The following is a 19,092-nucleotide window of genomic DNA, read 5'->3' on the forward strand; positions in this document are numbered from 1 at the left end:
ATTTAATCTTTCATGTTTGTTGATGTTATGCTTTTGCTGTCACTGCCTTGACAAAGTGTCATACAAAGAACATCAGCCAGTTACGACTCTGACCTGGTTGGGATGACTGATGTGAAACGTCTTATTAAAGTGAAGAAACAAGCAAACACAACTTCCCTGTCAGGCCTTTATGTTCATCAGATACCATTAATTGGTGCGTTGAAGCGATGGAAAGTAGACTGCCACGTTTTTATAGTGCAGAAAATGATATGCCATAAGAATGTATCGTAGATATGAAATGCCTTCATTCCATTTGATTGAAAATATCCAGTAAATGTGCCAAATTCATAGCTGGTTAGTACAAAAAAAAACTATACTTGTACTGAGCTATTGTCTTTCAGTTCCCAGGCAAGGAAAGGTAAATCAGTTTAATTCATTTCTGACAATAAGGGAGAACTGTGTTTTCCCGCCGTGCTACACGTACCATCTCTCATTCTTACTAATGTCATCTTATGACCCTATGAATACATACATTAGGAGAGAGAGTCAGGTTATATGTACACCATGAATTGTACAATTCACGGGTGTGTCACTTGGGATTCATAAATAAAGCTGGGAGACATCTTAATTCAGGAACAAGCCGTTTCCACCGTGATTCATGTACAGCTGTCTCCCCGGAGCGCTGTCAGGGGAAATAAACGCAGCAGGGTCATCGGCTGCTGACACATTTCTGAGGCGCTGCGGTGGAAAGTTATAGTGACGATATGACGAACGGGATGAAACTATTAAGAAGTTACTTAGTGCCGGTCTCACAGATGCTTTAAAGCTACTGCTCTTAAATTTACAATTGACTCTTGGTACTTTACTTTTTATGTATTCAGAGAACCTTGTGGCAATAGAACTTTGTTTTATTTTTCAATCTGCATCGGTTAATTACTTACTTAGTACAAATCACACACACTTTACATCACAGATAATGCTTTTGCAGTGACCATGCTGGTGTTTCCCATTTATTTGAATGCATCTATTCTATTTCTGTACGATATGAAAACGTATTAAGATGCTTTGCAGATTGATGCTCGTGACGGAACTGGAACAAGTTGCAAGAACTTGGCAGAACTATTAAAAAATTGGAGCCAATAACATGGTACGGTGATAAAAATACATCTGTATAACTAAAAGAAAAAAATGGAATTTGAAAATATTCACTAGAGATGTAGCCTAAATCATTTGTAGTTAATCCTGTAAAGAGAAAAACATAACAGAGGTTCATCAACCTGTACCTGAAGAAATTTTATTCATTACAAAAGCCATAAACCCTTAACAGTCACTTTACAATGACCAAACAAATAAAGAGGAGTATACATACACCTTTTAAAAAGTGTGGAAATGTGTTTGTTTCCACTAACTATAGACTGTTGAAAAGGTAGAGGGAAGAATGATTTACAAAAAGTCAATGAATTGTGTATCGTACATGTCAGATGCATGCAAGAATGAAAACATTTTCAATTTCTTTTGGCAATGGGAATCAATGTGGGAACAAAAGGTCAGAGGGAGAAAAACAAAGACTTAATATACTGTATCCCTGTCACTGATGACTGTATAGAAGAGCCAGCTTCAGCTCTGAAGAAGAGAAACATCTCTTGGATCACAGTGTAATTTTAGCAAACACTTCCATCATTTTGTTGCTGTAGTGTGTGTGTGTGTGTGTATTTTTGTGAGCGAGGCAGCTTAAAACATATGACAGTAACTGCACAGCAGCTGAAAGAGAGGAGGGACTGCAGGACCAGTGCCATCCTACAATCGCTGTAAACCCCATGTCCAATTTAAGATACACAATCAGGTCAACCGAGAATCATAAAAAGAACCGATTACTCAGTAGCATCAAACAATCGATTCAAATCTCTTCAATATGCCAGTCCTACATTAGTCCTAGTTTGTGTTTGATTACGTTTTCTCACACAATCTGTACAGCATCACATCTTCTGACGTGCAAATGAAATGATCAATCCATCTCATGCATTATGATGAAGTAAAGGCCTCACCCTAGTCACTTATACATTTCACATGCATACGTTTGTCTGAGTTACATCACCTCCTGTAACTATGGTAAGGATTTTAAAAACATGATAATTCATTAGCTAATTGACCACTGTCGCCATTTGTGTGAAGACAGTGGTCAGTTGTTGAGGCTTTTTCTCCCTGTCACTTGCATGGTAAAGAGTCCCATTTCTGACACCACAGGATATTTGACCCACATCACAATGAAGAACATCCACATGGAGTAGAGGATAGTTGGCCTCAGAGGAAGTGAATCGTGTAAATGGCGCGAGTAGGAAATACAGATTTCCATCTGGTTACCGACAACCCCTAAACTCTTTTTAATTACCATGTTTTTTCTCATTAAAACTTGCTGGAGAAAGACAATCCATCTTCAGCCACGTAAAAGCCGATCCACCAAAACATTAGACGAGTAAAAGCCAGTCCCATGGTCTCATATACTGTAGCCCTTATAAAGACAGAGATGGGTGGTGAACGACAGCGTAGGTGGTTAAGAGCTCTTAAGGTCAAACATCTATTATTGGTCCACCTTCAGGCTGTGGCCACTCCAGTTTCATAATAAATATTATTTTCGCATAAATAGATCAGACGTTCTGCCCCTAATGATCTGTAAGGCAACCTGCCAAAGAAAGTGTGAGTATGTGCATGTTAATATACATGTCTGCCTGCATGCCTTTGAATGTCTTAGTGTGTGTGTGTGTGTGTGTGTGTGTGTGTGTGTGTGTGTGTGTGTGTGTGTGTGTGTGCACATACACACCATTTGTTACACCTGTAGCATTTCAACAATAACAAAAACCAATGTGTCTAAAAGAGTCCGTATCAAGTCGTATTAATGTTGCACATGGTTTATAATGTGAACATTAATACAGAGAGGACAATTAGTCCACTCCCAGAGCTCGGAGCTGTCGCTCGATCTCGTCGTCGGAGATGGTGGCCTGTTTGGATGAGGCGGCGCTGGGGAGGCTCTTTCCTGCAGCTGGAGCGCTCACCATCTGGAAAAACACATGGGCAGAAAAATCCCATTAGCAGGCAAACTCAATTCAAATTTCAGACACACACAATCGCAATGCCTGGTACTTGTAAGACTGGCTGCAGCCAACTGTCGCTCCAAAGCCTAATGTAAAAGACCGGTTCAAATTTGATCACAATTATTCTCCATTATATTGGAAAACTATTAAGTCCAAATAGCAATCATACTGCTAAATACTTTGTGATGTCTCTTTAAATTATTATCTGCAAGTGGGTGTCAGTTACACAAGGATTCATTATTTTTTTTTTTTCCCCTCACAGCATCAATCATCCTTCATTTGCATGAAAAACAAAGTAAAAACAAAAAGAAATCACTTTATCACTCCCTTTAAAAGTAGGGCTTCCCAGGTTTGTTGGTTAATAGTCAAATTTGTTCTGTGTTGCAACATTCTTAAGGCTTATAAAAGTGTTACGACAATCTGGCACTTATTACCAAAAGGCATAATTAAATGATGTGGATCTCAATTCAATTACCTTTGTCCTTGCTGAAAAACTAAAGCCATTTTTCGGCATTTGTTCTTTGCCATACGTAAAATCATTATACATTGACTCATAATTCCACTGAATATGACAATAACACACATATGGCTGCTTATTTACTTACATTAGCTTCTCTCAAAATACCATAGTTTATAAGTCTGGTAACTTCTTTTCAGCTTTAGGGTTGACTGAGAAAGCTTTTATTCTTTTCCAAGGAAGTGCACAATCTGAGCTCATTCAGGGAATGCTCTGCCTTCCTCTGTCTTTTATTGTGATTGAGCAGGAAATAATTACCCCTCCTAAATAAAAAAACAGGTTTTGCAGGTTTTTATGATTCTTGCCTGTTTGTTCTCTCCAGCTGTGGGCTTGTTTATGGAACAATTTGTGGGTTTTCACATTGTGTTATGAGAGGTAATAACTCATGAAGCCCCCAGGGGGAGCCAGACATGCAGCAGGTGGCCAGCCTGGCAGTTCCACTGACTACAGTACATAAGAGTTAGAAGAGCTGAAGGCTAGCCCCACCATGTGGCAACTGGAATACATTTTAACAGTCGAGTAAAAGCCATGTGGAACACTTATTGTTCAGTTCATGTAGCTGGGGGGATGATTTACAGGTGTAAAATGTGCTTTCACATTTTCTCATTTCTACCTGAATAGTGATAACACTTAGACAAAAAAATATATATATTTAAAAAGCCATTGCCCATAGGCAAAGTGTTTTCAAACAGAAGGTAGTATACAGTTAAGGTGTGTAGGATATATAAGGTCAGTGGTAGTTTCTCTATCTTTTGAATTTCTCACCTTTCCTGAGATCTCAATGCCGATCTCATCCAGAACCTGGTTGACAATGTCCTGCGATTCCTCTTCATCGTCAGATCCATCAAAGATCTCATCCAAAGTGTCATTGACTGGACGGACAGTGAGACAGGGAGGGAGGAGATGAAGACAGACGGGTCAGTTCAATCTAACACATTGATTTTCAGTCACAGTTTGGACTTCAGAGTGAGATAGCTAAAAATCAAAGTAGTAAATGTATGCATGTGTGGAGGATGGTGTGTTGAAAATGGATAAGCCCCTCTATATCACTGTCACAATCATACTTTTCTCTTTCCCTCGTCAAAGCACGGATTGCAACACCCATCACTCCGTACACCGTCCACATATATCCTAACAATCTGGTTTTGGCAAGCCTGTAAATACCAGAGCTCTTTGTGTGTGCACGTGGGTTTTATAAGTCCTTACTCATGTCCTCGGTCATGCCCATCTTCATGTTCTCCTTCTGGAAGTCCTGCATTGTCTTCAGTGTCTTCTGTGGATCCATTTTTTTATTCACTGCTTGCATTGTCTGTACACACGATTAAAATAAAAGATTGGAATGAGATTTTAAGCAGAATTCTGTTAAGAGCTGCTCTTGAGAAAAGAAACAAAAAATGGCAGTGAAGGGATGTAGCAAATAAGCAAAACCTTTATGCCGGACTCATACTGCCTTATTTTTTTTCATATGCAGGTGGTAAAAAAAAAAAAAAAACAATGTGGAAGAAAAACTAAATCAAGCTGAAATTTAAGTTTGAGTCACGTGGTCGTCATTTAGAGAACCTAAGGTAAATCACCTTTCGTATTACGGACAAGGCAGTTTGCCAAGGAGCAAATTCAAGATGATTTATGCACCCATTATAAATCAGCGTGGGCCTCGAGGAAATATTAGTTTGGTGGAACTAGGGCTTCAGAAGACTCCCTCTGAATTCGTTATCAGGTCCGGATGGTAGAAGTACTAAAAAACACTGATTCTAAATTATGCATCTCCTTCCTTCCTGTGAAAGATCAGCACAAACGTGGCGTACTTCTCCGGCTGAGCCTGACACAACACATTAGATATATCCCCGTCTCCACTTCACGGTGACATACCGCTTCAAATCATGCTAACCCATAGCTGAGTGAGAGGAAAGGGCTGCACTATTGATTGAATCATTTGAATGGACACCGCAACTTTTTTCCCCAGGAAATTCTGCGTCTTAATAAACTTTGTGTACGTCTGACATAAAACAATTAACGCATTCTTTCTTTATGAAACGGCCACACACCCACCTCATCACACTCCATTAATTTGAGGCCTAATTATATCTGACCTGTGTATGTTTGCAAAGTCTGATTCTGTACAGTACCTCGCTCCTGGCCAATTACCACCTTTCACACTTCATTAGCAATGACGCCAGCAGACTTTGCTTTGAACGTGAACACATCCCACATTAATGCTTTAATTACAACACTAAAATATTGATATGACTAAACACTGAAACTAGTTCACATGCTAAACAGAAACACAACTAACGTCTCAAACACAGTACGTTGAATGTAATGGCTATCAAGTGTCTGAATGGCCGTTTCAACATTTTAAAACCTGCCCTCAGACCAGTTGACCTGAAGGACAGGGTCCAGGATCTTACCTTGGCTGTTGCAGACATGGCGCCGGCCATCTTCATTTGGGAGTTCATGACTTTTGTCTGAGTCGACATGGAGGTAACCTTAGAGCTGACGGCGTATGTGCGGTTCTTCTGCTTCCTCAGCTGGACCAACTGCTTGGCCAGAATCTTACATGCCTCCTTGTTGCCACTCTTAGCCATTTTCTTGATTTCGGCCTCCTGAAGGGGGCAGAGGAGAATAGTGTGTCAATTTCAGTATGCTAATTTTTGCAAATTAGTGCAAGTACACTGTACACAAAATATTAAGGACAATTGTAAGAATGGAGTCCATGTTCCATATTACAGCACTGTATGACAGAAAAAGTAAATTCTAATTTAAGTATATTGTAACTATCTGGAACCAATCCATTACATTAGTGAGAGCCCTGTCTCCTGGTTTAATGGGTAATTAATTCATTTTTTCATCTCACAGTGACAATACGAGATAATGTTACTGTGTATAAGCATACAAATTAAGAAAAATAGAGTTTGAGGCTGCCCATATTGCGGATTAGCCGTAGTGAAGCCGCTACCATACACAAGAGATGTGTTTCTCTTCAAAGTAATGTTGTTTGAACTTTATAGTGTCAGTGAGCAGCACCAATATTCCATCGGTTTCAGCAATACGACATGCTCAACCACATCCAAAGCCACATTACAATCTTAAGAGAGTCAGGATGGAATAATCAGCATCCTTGTCAACGGCAACTGACCCAAAAGGCCGGAGCCTGTGCCATGGAGTGTTCTGAATGAGCCGATGCCAGTTTTGAAGGAACATTTTAGGACCATTATTCATTTTCGCCATCTTAAGTGACATTCCACTACTGAAAGATCAGGAGAGTATATTGTGTAATCAGTATTATGAAAATAACATCTCTGTTCTGCTACCGATCTTATGACCTGCAAAGTGCCAAAATCATTTCCTTTTACTGTACAATACGCACACCCAGCCTTGTGCATACATACGCACACTACGCATTGATAAACAAACAGAAATATATCTGCAATGCTCCCGAGAGACCAATGTGTTTGCAAATATAGACACAGTAAATAAAGCCATCTGGACCAGCTCTTCATACTGGCAGCAAATACGTGCTTTTAGCCTTGGTAAACATCAGAAAATACAGTGATGCCCACAGGGATCCTGTGTGAGGGCATGAGTGTTTGTGAGCCTCCCAAGAGACATGAGTGGAGCTGCAGGTTACAGTAAGCTAGCCAGGCCTCTCAGCACTGCTACAGTACGTACAACAGCACTAGCATGGGTTGTTCATTTGTTGTGTGAGCTAAAAGCATCTTCAGGAAAACAACAATCAATTATTAATGTTTGATGAAGCAATAGACATCACACACACACAGGCACACAGACACACAGACACACAGACACACAGACACACACCTATGAATGTTTTAACGGGGAAAAGATACAGATGAGAGCAGTGGGACTTCTGCTGATATGAAACTCCTAATGTCTTATTTACTGCTCGGTCAGAAAGGAAGGAGGGGGTGAAGGGGTGATGGTGTGATGGATGGATAGCGCTCTCATAGAAGAATGCAGCACACAAATGTGAGGTTGTTAGACTTTGCCTGACAGAGACTGGGAATCTTTAAGTTTAAACAAGAGACAAAGATTGTTCAGCAGTGGTGGAATGTAACAATGTACATTGGACTTTACTTCATGCCCCATGTCTTTTCTTTTCATGCCATTTTCTTCTTTCTACTCCGCTACATTTCAGAGGGAAATATTGTACTTTTTACTCCACTACATTCATCTGGCAGCTTTAGTTACTAGTTAGTTTACAAAGTAAGGTTTTTGCACACAAAACACATGTAGTTTATAAAATAGGTTTTATTATAAACATGAAACACAGTTGGTTGACAGAACTGTTTTGATTTTTTCCAGTTTCTAAAATGTGAGGATTTTTCTGCATTGAGTACTTGTAATACTTTAACTACATTTTCCTGATGATACATACATATTTTTATTTAAAAAGGAACACGCCGACTTATTGGGAATTTAGCTTATTCACCGTAACCCCCAGAGTTAAACAAGTCGATACATACCCTTCTCATCTCGGTGCGTGCTGTAAAGCTGTCTGACGTCTTCAGCGGCATCAGCCCATCACAGAACATGCAGGTGAATGGTTCCAGTAATCCTACTGCTCCAAATAAATGACAAAATAACGCCAACATGTTCCTATTTACATGTTGTGATTTGTAGGTCAATAGCGTGTACAAAAAAACAACGTAACATGAGACACAGCCATCTTCTAACCGTAAACAAACCGGGAACTATATACTCAGGCGGAAGAATATAGTACTTGGGCGGAGTGATATGCTCGCAGCAAGCCTGTCTGAGAATATAGTTCCCGGTTTGTTTACGGATAGAAGATGGCTGTGTCTCATGTTACGTTGTTTTTTGTACACGCTGTGACTACAAATCGCAACATGTAAATATGAACATGTTGCCGTTATTTTGTCACTTTTGTCACAATTCGAGTATAGGCTAGCTGGAACCAGTTACCTGCAGGATCTGTGCTGGGCTAAACTAATGCTGGAGCCGTCAGACAGCGTTACAGCACGCACAGAGATGAGAAGGGTATGTATCAACTTGTCTTACTCTGGGGGTTACGGTGAATAAGCTAAATTCCCAATAAATCGGCGTGTTCCTTTAAGTAACATCCTCAATGCAGGACTTTGATTTGTTGTAAGAGTATTTTTACAGTGTGGTTTTAGTACTTTTACTTAAGTAAAAGGTCTGAATACTTCTTCCATCACGGTTGTTCTGAACAACAGAATGTGTTGCCAACAGCAGCTTCAATCCAACTATCATGGGATTTTTACGTATGTTGTTACAAAACTTGTGTTTTTATGCATTTTTGTTTCAGGAAGCCAAATTTAATCCAACTTGATACCTTTTGTTTGGATGTATGGTCTAGAATTTACCTAAAATGTGTTAGTCCTATAAAACTACATGGAAAATGAACAACTTGACTTAAAATGTACTTTTAAGTGCTTACGCTCACATTTGTAGCATGCACTGTGGGGGGGCAAAGAACAGTGATGATTGTGCAAAACTGTTAATATAGGTCATTTCCATTTTTTTTTAAGCAAAATGATCTTTTATTCAAAACGTACAACAAAGATTACAAAGAAACTAGACTAATTAGCGGAAAGCATTAATGAGAAATAAAAATCGGGTCCCCCCAGGGAGGTAATTATGTCCTGTATGATATTTACTTAATACAACAGAGGGGAGAGGACACAGCCGGCTTCTTTCATCTCTCAGAGAGGGGAAATGTTATGCGTGTCTGTTAATATAGCTTGAGAGAGAGAGAGAGAGAGAGAGAGAGAGAGAGAGAGAGAGAGAGAGAGAGAGAGAGAGAGAGAGAGAGAGAGAGAGAGAGAGAGAGAGAGAGAGACTTGCCTAAAGCAAAGGCACCACACACCAGCTCATTCTAGTCTATTCATTTAGACCCAATAGCCAATCAGGCTCAATCCCAGATAGCTATGTGTTGGGAGAGCAGTGGGGTCTTAATAAAGCATTGATGCAATATCTAGAAATCTATGGAAAATGCCTTGCTTAGAGATACTTTGGGTCCCCAGACTTTGGGTGTGTTTTTGTTTTTTTTTTTTTTTTTTTTTTTTTTTTTTTTTTTTTTTTTTTTTTTTTTTTTTTTTTTTTTTTTGTGTGTGTGTGTGTGTGTGTGTGTGTGTGTGTGTGTGTCCACCATTTGTTTCTCTTGCTTCTCCAGCGCTGCTCTGTCCCTGGTGATCTGCCTCTGAGTGCCACGCAGGTCCTTAGACTGTTCCTTGATTATGTCTTTGGAGAAAGAAAGAAAGAAAGCTTAGTTCTTACTTTGTAAAAGCTACAATACCTGAACATTTATTAAACCCTTTTTCAGATACCAAAATGCAAATACATTATCCCTGAATTACACGTATTACTTTTACGATTATCAAATATGTATGATTTCCCATCAGTTGTATATCAACAGGAAAGTCGAGCTAAAACACTTGGCTACTCAAAATTCTGCCCTGTGGTGACCATCCCAAAAAAATGACAATAATAGAGCTATGTGTAGTGGTGGTAAGATAACTCCTATCTCAATATCTGCCATCACTCACTAGTGACCGACATCATCAGCAACTGAACAGAAAATCGTTGTTGTTCTTCTATTTAGTTTAATTATGGACCGCCCTCTAACATTTCATCATTTTTATTCTCAGTGCAGTATAGGTGAAAAAACAAGAACTGAAAAATCTGTCAAGATGATTATCTTTTTAATTTGGACTACACTGTGTTTTTTTGCAATGCAGTTAGAAAGGGCAGGGTCTGGGTCTGCTGCAACGACAGGAAATCTAAAGCATCCATTTAGTGGCTTAATGGTAAGCATGTTTGAGTATGCGCCCACATGCACGCTAAAATACCTCGGGGTGACAAGCAGCACGTTGAGAATGCATACGGACACTGCCAAGTTCGGAATTGCTTGGACAGCTCACACCAATATTGAGTCAGCTCTAAACCACCCACACAAAGTGGCATCATGTGAGATAATGTATGACACTGAAGTCACACATTCTCATCCATGCTGAGTGAGGGACAACCCCAGGAAACACTGTCACACATACACACCTTCAGGAAGAAAACAAACTGAGCTGCAGCTGTGACGCTTTCAGTTAACACGTTATTGTAGACTTGGCACTCACTACAGAAAACTACAGTTTACAAATTACAGCTTTATAACTTAAACCAGATTCAGTCTAAATTCTGTGGTGTTTTTGAATGCTGCAATATACAGCTCAATACACGTACAATATATTGTTAGACATTTTAAATCCACGATGAATCTACAAGCATTAAATACAGTAAAGATTCAGGATAAATAAACTCCCAAAATAAAGTAAGAAACCTTAAAAAAAGAGCAAAAAAAAAGGGAAGAATCCCTCTTCCAGGACGAATAGGATGTCTATAGATGAGCACTGAATTACAAAAACAATAAAAAGGTTCTCTGGGAAGACATGGGGAGTTTAGACATATTAGTTAAAAAAAAAAAAAAATTCTAAAGAACTGAACAATACATTTCTAAACAATTGATTTAGCTCCATATTCATAAGTTGCTTTATGATATAAAGAGGAAAATGTGAACCACTGGCTAAAAATGCTCATTCTTTCTAAAAAGTTCAGCAATCATGAACTTGGTGAAGACACGTCAGTGCGCTGGACCACTTGTGGAAATGGCGCACGTATACGTATAAGGTGACGTGCCGCCAACGTCTCAAAGTGGGAGGGATATCGTCCTACAAATATGTGTGATCTAACCCCTCCATTCGCCAAATATTCAGAAACCACTACAGCCACCCTACCTAGGAAAATGAAAAAAAAACTCTGGACAGAGAGCAAGAGATGAGAGAAATTCAAGAATATGGGATGAAGACTGCAAAATGTCACAACTGGGAAGCCCTGTCAACAGATTGGCGTGGAGTAGAGGTAACACGGCACAGTAAGTACAGTATAAAGACGGTCGGTATGGGTGAAACTGGAATGACAATGATGGGAGGAGTAGGTAGGTGGAGCTGTGAAAAGATCTGACTTAACCAAAAGAGCCTATTTTTAAACATGCAGGTAATATTCTTTGATATTTTTCTGGAATTCTCCACACAAGTATGTTTGGGGTACACAGGAGTTGAACTTTAATCTGCTTTCCATTTGGAAATCCAGGCCTCGGAGTCAACATAATCAGTATTTGAAATAGAATAATTGATTCATTAAATTTGATAAAAGAGAGGCTGGTTCCCCATTTTGACCTTGTAAGGATAATTACCTAGCCTGGAGACAAATCCTGAACTATTTAGATCGAAAGGCTTTTGACAATTTTGACATCACTGTATATTACAGTTTAAAACGACCACATCCAACTATGAAGAACTATTAGAATATCATATTTAAAACAGCCTTTCCTTGACATTAGAGAACTGTATCTCGCAGTTTGTGATACAATTGTAGCTATTTTATCACAGCACAGCAAGGCGGTTACTTAGAGTCCGTGTCAAACACAAATGGACAGTAATGTAGGCTACGTTAGCTTCTCGAGACAAACAATGTGAGAGATGGAACTGAAGTGGAGTAGCCCTGGGATTATTTTGAAAAAATAAATACCAATGATAGAATATAAAAAGGTTAAAACAAATGTTATAACTGCTAATATCTATTTGACATTACATATTCAACGTTTTGACACACATTTTATGATAACTGGGGTTTATATTTCCCGGTTTCGACTTGGAAAACAATGACTTAACCCTAACCTTAGCTATTGTGTAACGTTAGCAATACAGACACCTTCTTCCTATATGGACCAAACGTTAACAGATAGCTAGCTAACGATTAGATCAATAAGTTGAAAATAACCTAAACGAACTAGCTAGTAACACCACATATTGTTTTTCCGAGTTACACTGTTACAGCAACCTAGCTAGTCATTTATGTTACAAATAGCATGTTCACCTAAACATAAACTACATTAAGTTTTGCGGCGCTTAAACGCTGGTTTCAGACTTCAGTCAGCAGTGTGACTGGTGACTCAACTAGACCTAGAACAGGTTACACAAGTTAGCGTTACCTGGGGATAGCTAATGTAGGATGGGAACAACACAGAAGTCTGTACAGCTGGGGCTACAAACAAGTTAGCTAGCTTTTCACACAGAGTAAACTTACCATCCACAGTCTTCTTCTTGAAAAGGGAAGCCATGTCGCTGCTTTGTATCACCTTAAATACCAAAGGCTAATCCTGTACTGTTATACTGTGATTCCTATCGTTAATACCGCCGTTTGGCCGTCACACCAGGGCGGTGGGTCAGTTCAGCAGCTTCGGTTTCCTGGTTGACTTTCTGTTGTCGGAGTTCCTCCTCCCTCAGCTGACTGACTCAAATGCTCCACATATGACGTCACGGCAGGACTCTTATGCTGCCTTCAATTGTACCTCGTAAAATGCCCGATCATGATCAGAAAAGTGTGTCTCACTCGTCAAAACGATGCCAGTTAATTAAAAAATGCCAACACGGTAGTGTCACCCGTCTATGTTAATTTGGATTGTAAATCCTATGAATGTCTGGACTACATAAGAATGTCACTCGAATACCAACGTATTTGATTGAACCCAGAGATCTATGTATCCACATACAGGGGTGGAACAGGAAAAGCCAGCCAATGGTAGTCCTACTGTCATAGAAGAGTGGCCACTGTCCAAATGACCAAAAAACAAAAAAAGTCAAAATGTTTAAATTGAGACATTAGTCTATGAGTCCGACTGTCCTGTTTATTCATGTTCATGAAACAAAGAGTAGGCAATATTCCATGCGGTAACTGAATGCAGCATAAAGGCAAGGAACTGACAATAAAATGTTCATTACAAAGACTTTTCAACGAAAGGGTATTGTATGGAGGCGCATTGTATTCACAATAATAAAAAATAGACACCTTATCTCATAATTATGAGTTCCTATCTCATAATTACAAGAAAATATTTCATAATTATGAGAAAAGATCTCGTAATTAAGAGATCCCAATTATGAGAAAAGTTCTGAATCGCGCAAACCTAGGCTAAGACAGTGGGCAAAGCAGATCGCTTTGAATCTGCTTGGTATGAGACACTGGGATATATTAATGTTGCTTAATGTGGCTGGCAATAGTATGTCAACACTGTGCAGGCATCTGAAGTCGTTAGAATTTTTCTGATGGAAAGCCAAGTTTGACCTGCGAGACGTCCCTCTCTTCTTGCAGGAACACTTCCATAATAAATATAAATATATTTAATAAAATATAAGCAGATTAAATACAATTGATAACCACACCTAACTGGCGGCACTTTATGTTACAGTAAATAGCCATAATAAGCCGTACTTTGTATCACACGAGACCAAAACTGAAATAATGTGGTCTTCATTAGACAGTAAACCAACACAGTTATACCCTAGGCATCCCCATATAAACATAATCGTATTAGAAACCAACTAATACACAATTAGACACCATTTAACAAGATATTAGTATAATAAGAAATCAAATACAATGCCATACCAGATCAAAAATATGCTAGACGTTATTCTACCCTCACAAAATTATGCTGTAATTAGACACCACATTTAACACTACCAAGATGGCTCTATTATAATTAGAAAACACAGGCTGTAATTACTGTAGACGGATGTAATGCTATATTAATCATTACTAGATGAAAAATGCTAATTTATGCACATATTTGCATAATTAGTACAAGGGTTAAACACACGTGGTATTTTAATAAATGTGTTGGTTGATTGATTGATTGATTGATTGATTGATTGATTGATTGATTGATTGATTGATTGTGTATTGCCGTTCGCTTGAGTCTGGTGTTTTACAGCGGGGGCTCTGGGCTGTCTCTTGTTTGCCTGTGAAAAGAGCACAGAGTCATCAGATTGGTTTAAGCCTTTTACTTTTCTCTGTGGATGAAACATTCAAAGCAACAATAAAATACAGAGCAAGCTAGTAAGGCCAGCCAGGTAGCTCAGTAGCCAGCAAACAGGCTAATTACTAAAACAAGTCTTTACCAGCACTACCGCGGCACAGATAAATACACTTAACACCGACTAAACATTGTGCTAAGATGTTACAGCATTCTGATGCAGAAACAGGGATGAGCGGAGTGCAGTGAGAAGGAATCGGAAGTAAACACACAATTTCAAAATAAAAGCCTGAGCTCAGAAGTAATCCTGATTTCATAATTAGGACATATTTTCTCATAATTACGAGATCTTATCTCGTAATTATGAGATAGTAACTCTCATAATTACGAGATATGGTCTAATAATAATGTCTAATTTATTTTAATTTTTTGAACGCAATGTACTTCCGTACATTTCTCATTATTGCAAGCAAATTAAGTTATATTGAGTTGACATGGATTTTACATTTCACATAAACAGGATATTTAATCTAACTGGTGTCTTAATTGGCTCTCCATTCCTTTCATTTCATTTCATTTCATTTCATTTCTTTTCTTTATTTATTTAAACAGGGATAACGTACAATGTACATTAACCTTAGACAGGAGAGATGCATTATACCAGGTTGTAGCACATGTGCTAGTTTCCACCTGTAGTCCCTGGGCAGGCTGATTTCAACAAATGAATTTAATAACACATTTATCCCAAAACCAACATTAAAATGATCACACCCTTCATTCATTCCTCAGCATTCATTTACAAATACACTCCCACATACACATCAATTACTATACATTATGTGAGCATGTTTGTTTTAAAAGAAGCCATTTTTTGGCCCGATTCAGTCTTTCAAGTGTTTTTTTTTTGCATGTAGTATATTCAAGCAGTCAATGCAGAACATTGTATCAGTATATTGGTCATAGCACAGAAATATGTATACTTCTGTATGGAAACAATACACAGAGGGAGTTCCTGTCTACAAAATAACCCCCACGGCTTCCACAGCAACATATATTCTGTTCTTCTCAATTTCCTTCCTCATCTCTTTATCCCGAGAGGCGAGGGTTTCCCTGCACTCCAGCGTGTATTCATTTATTCGTATTGTATTATTTCATGTTGATGCTAAGAGCAACTTTATGTGTGATGGTGGGACTCTTGAACCATAACCAACTCATTTTGGTGCATGTGTGTGTGTCTGTATTGGAGGTAGCGGTGGGAGGTAGCACAAAAGATGCAATGTGGTGGTGGTGGTGGGGGGGGGGGGTTCTCAGCCCAGAAATAGTGAGAGATGCCAAGTTATGGCTGGAGCAGAGGAGAGAGGGGTGACTTTGAGGAAGAGAGGAGGATGGGGTGCCTTTAGCTCTTTTCTCTATCTCAAAGGAGGTATGTGTGTGTGCGCGCACTTGCTTGTGTGCATCAGCATGTCGTCCTGAGGCGTTGTTCTTGTTAAGGTTATTAGGGAAGATGGTTGGCGCTAATCAGTGGAGGACTACAGGGACCCCCACTAAACGATCTCATCATCAGAGGGCCCCTGTGGTGATAACTCCAGCCCCAAGCACCCAGAGGGCCTGCAGGTTCTAAGCCTGTATCTGTCTGCTTTGCTGCTACAAAGTAGGAGCATGTAAATCAATACATGTTGTTCAAATCTGGGACTCTACCTGTGATGGATATATTGGGCCTTTAATATTTAATATTTTGCAAAACTTGTCCACTTTACAGATAGTGACTTGTGCAACATGTTTTGTGTTAGGTGCAACCAATGAAAGTTATGAATGAAACAACAAAGAAATAAAATGCAAATAAATGGCTCTCATATCTTTTTCACTTACAGTCTTTCAGCATCACTTTCTCCCCTTTTTTTTCTCCACTTCCTCCAACTATCTCATAATCTCCTCCTCTCTGTGATGTAGCCCGGGGAAAGCAGAAATGTAATGTTAAGGCACTAACTACAGAGGGTATGGACACACACGCGCACACACACACACACACACACACTCACACACACACACACACACAGACGTTCATGTGTGAAATGAGATCTCTGCACAATCAGTGGGAGTCGCAGCCATAAAGCACATCAAGCTTTTCAGCTTTAAGGTATCATCAAAAAATGGCTCAGATCCTTTCATTTGATGGTTGTGGAGTTATTCTTGTAACACTTGTGTTTTTTCTCCTCTTCACAGATAAACCCATTCATGGACATCCAATGATAAAGCCAAGTGTTGGGTCCAGCGATGTATGAGTGAAAACGATTGTTGTCAGTAATAAATGCACAAAATAAACTTTTAATCAGAAGTGCTCCCAGCAGAATGCTAGCGAAGGCCCTTTTTTGGTAGAAACAGAGCTGACTGATATTTTACAACTAATAACAATTGGGCCATTTTCATTCTTAACCTCCACAAAAAAAATGGCAAGGGTTTTCTGTTTCCAATCATGTTATATTCTTGCACCTTTATGTGACTCTTTTTTAGTCTATTTTAGCTTTAGCTTATTAGAAATCAAATTCAGACACAATCATATCCACCACAACAAAGACAGACAATCCTGACTCTGTCTCATTTTTACAGCAATAGACGGCCAATATCGGCCCCATATGTCAGCAAAACCATGTATTTGTTTATGCTTTTCTATTTTGTCATTTGCAATAGAATTTCAACTAAGCTCCCTCAGGCCTCCTCAGAATGTATATCTCATTCCCCATATTTATCACGCGTAAATCCTGAATCATAATAGGATATAAGATATGACCATACGCTGCATTCTTCTCTGTGCCCCTGACATGTAGGCAGGCTGAAATATGTGTGTATGCAAACAGAGAAACAAGGGGCTGTGATGGGAGGCACGGGATTTCAACAGTATACTTCTCTCTGATGGATGGATACTTCACTGCTACCCAGATGGAGAGAGATGGATAGAAGGAGGCAGGGAGGACACAAAGAGTACCAGGGTGATTAAAGGAAGAGGAGAATAGAGGGCAGCTTCACAGAGAGGAAAAGAGGGAATCAACAGTCAAAGATAAGTGCAGGGACAGGGGGAAAAGTATAAGATAATATTTTTTGTTTGTTTAATCTGCACAAAAACCAAACTGTAAAAACAAGTTTTAGTCATACAGGGTTGGTTATGTGCCAGAGTGTTTCTCGGCCACAGTTGACAGTAAGACAGTAAGTTTGGTTGCCTAGCAACCTCAAAGTGATGACAAGAGTTCCGGAGGTCACTGCGCAACTTCATAATAAATAAGTAATTACTGTAAATTACATATTGATTTTTGTACGGATTAAATGAAAGAGAGCATGATAACCAGTAAGATTCAAAGGTTTTGTATACCTTCGTATGGAGCCAGGTTTGCTGTACCCCCCTGTTTCCAGTCTTGACGATAAGCTAAGCTAACAGGCTTCTGGCTATAGCCTCAAATTTAACAGACAGACATGTCAAGAGTGGCATTGACCTTCTCATCAAACTCTCTGGAAGAAAATGAATAAGCTTATTCAGGTCCTCTGTCCTCCGTGACCCCATCCAAGGTGCAGGGGGCCCCATGGAAAGGTCTATGGTGCTGGAGTGGGTTGGATGATGGGCCCAATTTGGAAAATATTGTCCCCTTGTCCATAATTCCTGACAGAGGGCCTGAGCTTATTCCCAAAAAATGTATGTGCTTTTAAAATGATGCAGTTTGATAGAATTGATTAGTCCAACACTGTATGTATGGTAACATTTTTAAGAAGAATTACCTCTAACATCAGATTTGAATCAGTTTTCAAACAAAGTGTGTTAGTACTGTAGTGAAGAGGATTTAGGACATATGGAAGACAGCAGGTGGCTGAGAGAGCGGAATAGAGACTGAGGGATGCTAGGAGGCAGGAAGACAGGGTGATAGCAGCGGGGGAGGCAGGGGGCAGGGAGTTAGGGATGGTCTAATAAATCGAGTGAGTGACTCCACTCATTTCTGCCCGTGGGACGAATCTAGTCGCGCTCACCGGCGCAGTGCAACATCAGGGAATTATGGGTAATGAGGGATTATTCTCCCCTGTAGTGTTTGCTCATCATCGTTGCCACCCACAACCTCCCCAGCCTCCCATGAAGCACACACACACACACCCCTAACACAAGTCAGATTTAGCATGTAGATGCAGGTGTGTGGCCTATTGATATGAACATATGTGCAGACACACATACACACACTGTGGCACACACATCATGTAGACATGTTGTTGGTTTTGTGAGGTCAAACAGCGAGGTATTATTGTTCAAATCTGCTGCTGGCGCCAATTTTGGATGTCACACTCAGTGAGGCACACACACACACACACACACACGGTTCAATGACACCCTCTTTTACCCACAGGTCCTTTTTGCCTGAGGAGGCCAATCTGTCTGAGGGTAGACCCTACATGCATCAAAGCGGAACCCTCTTTCTCCCCTTTTCCCTCTTTTCTCTCTCTCTATCTCTCTCTCTCTCTTGTGTCTCTCCAGTCTGTAGTCCTCCTTGCCCCGGGGCCAAACTGTGACCACAAGAAGTAGGCTGGTGGTCCCAGCAGGGGCCGAGGCACAGACACACCATTAGCATGAGGGAATTAGAGTTATTAGAACTAGAAGGGCAACAGAG

The 19,092-nt window shown here is 39.7% G+C and overlaps 1 protein-coding gene across 1 annotated transcript; it reads right to left on the minus strand.

The window, feature by feature from the left end:
- Positions 1 to 1,247: 1,247 nt before the first annotated feature.
- On the minus strand, positions 1,248 to 12,930 carry chmp2ba (charged multivesicular body protein 2Ba). Its single transcript, XM_039818493.1, has 6 exons — positions 12,724 to 12,930; positions 9,737 to 9,828; positions 5,994 to 6,188; positions 4,792 to 4,894; positions 4,351 to 4,457; positions 1,248 to 3,032 (listed from the first exon to the last, which is right to left on the minus strand). The coding sequence occupies exons 1-6, from the start codon at positions 12,755 to 12,757 to the stop codon at positions 2,919 to 2,921; spliced, it is 645 nt and encodes a 214-aa protein (XP_039674427.1). The 5' UTR covers positions 12,758 to 12,930; the 3' UTR covers positions 1,248 to 2,918.
- Positions 12,931 to 19,092: the final 6,162 nt, after the last annotated feature.

Source organism: Perca fluviatilis, chromosome 12 (assembly GCF_010015445.1).
Source record: "Perca fluviatilis chromosome 12, GENO_Pfluv_1.0, whole genome shotgun sequence".
Classification (NCBI taxonomy): Eukaryota; Metazoa; Chordata; class Actinopteri; order Perciformes; family Percidae; genus Perca; species Perca fluviatilis.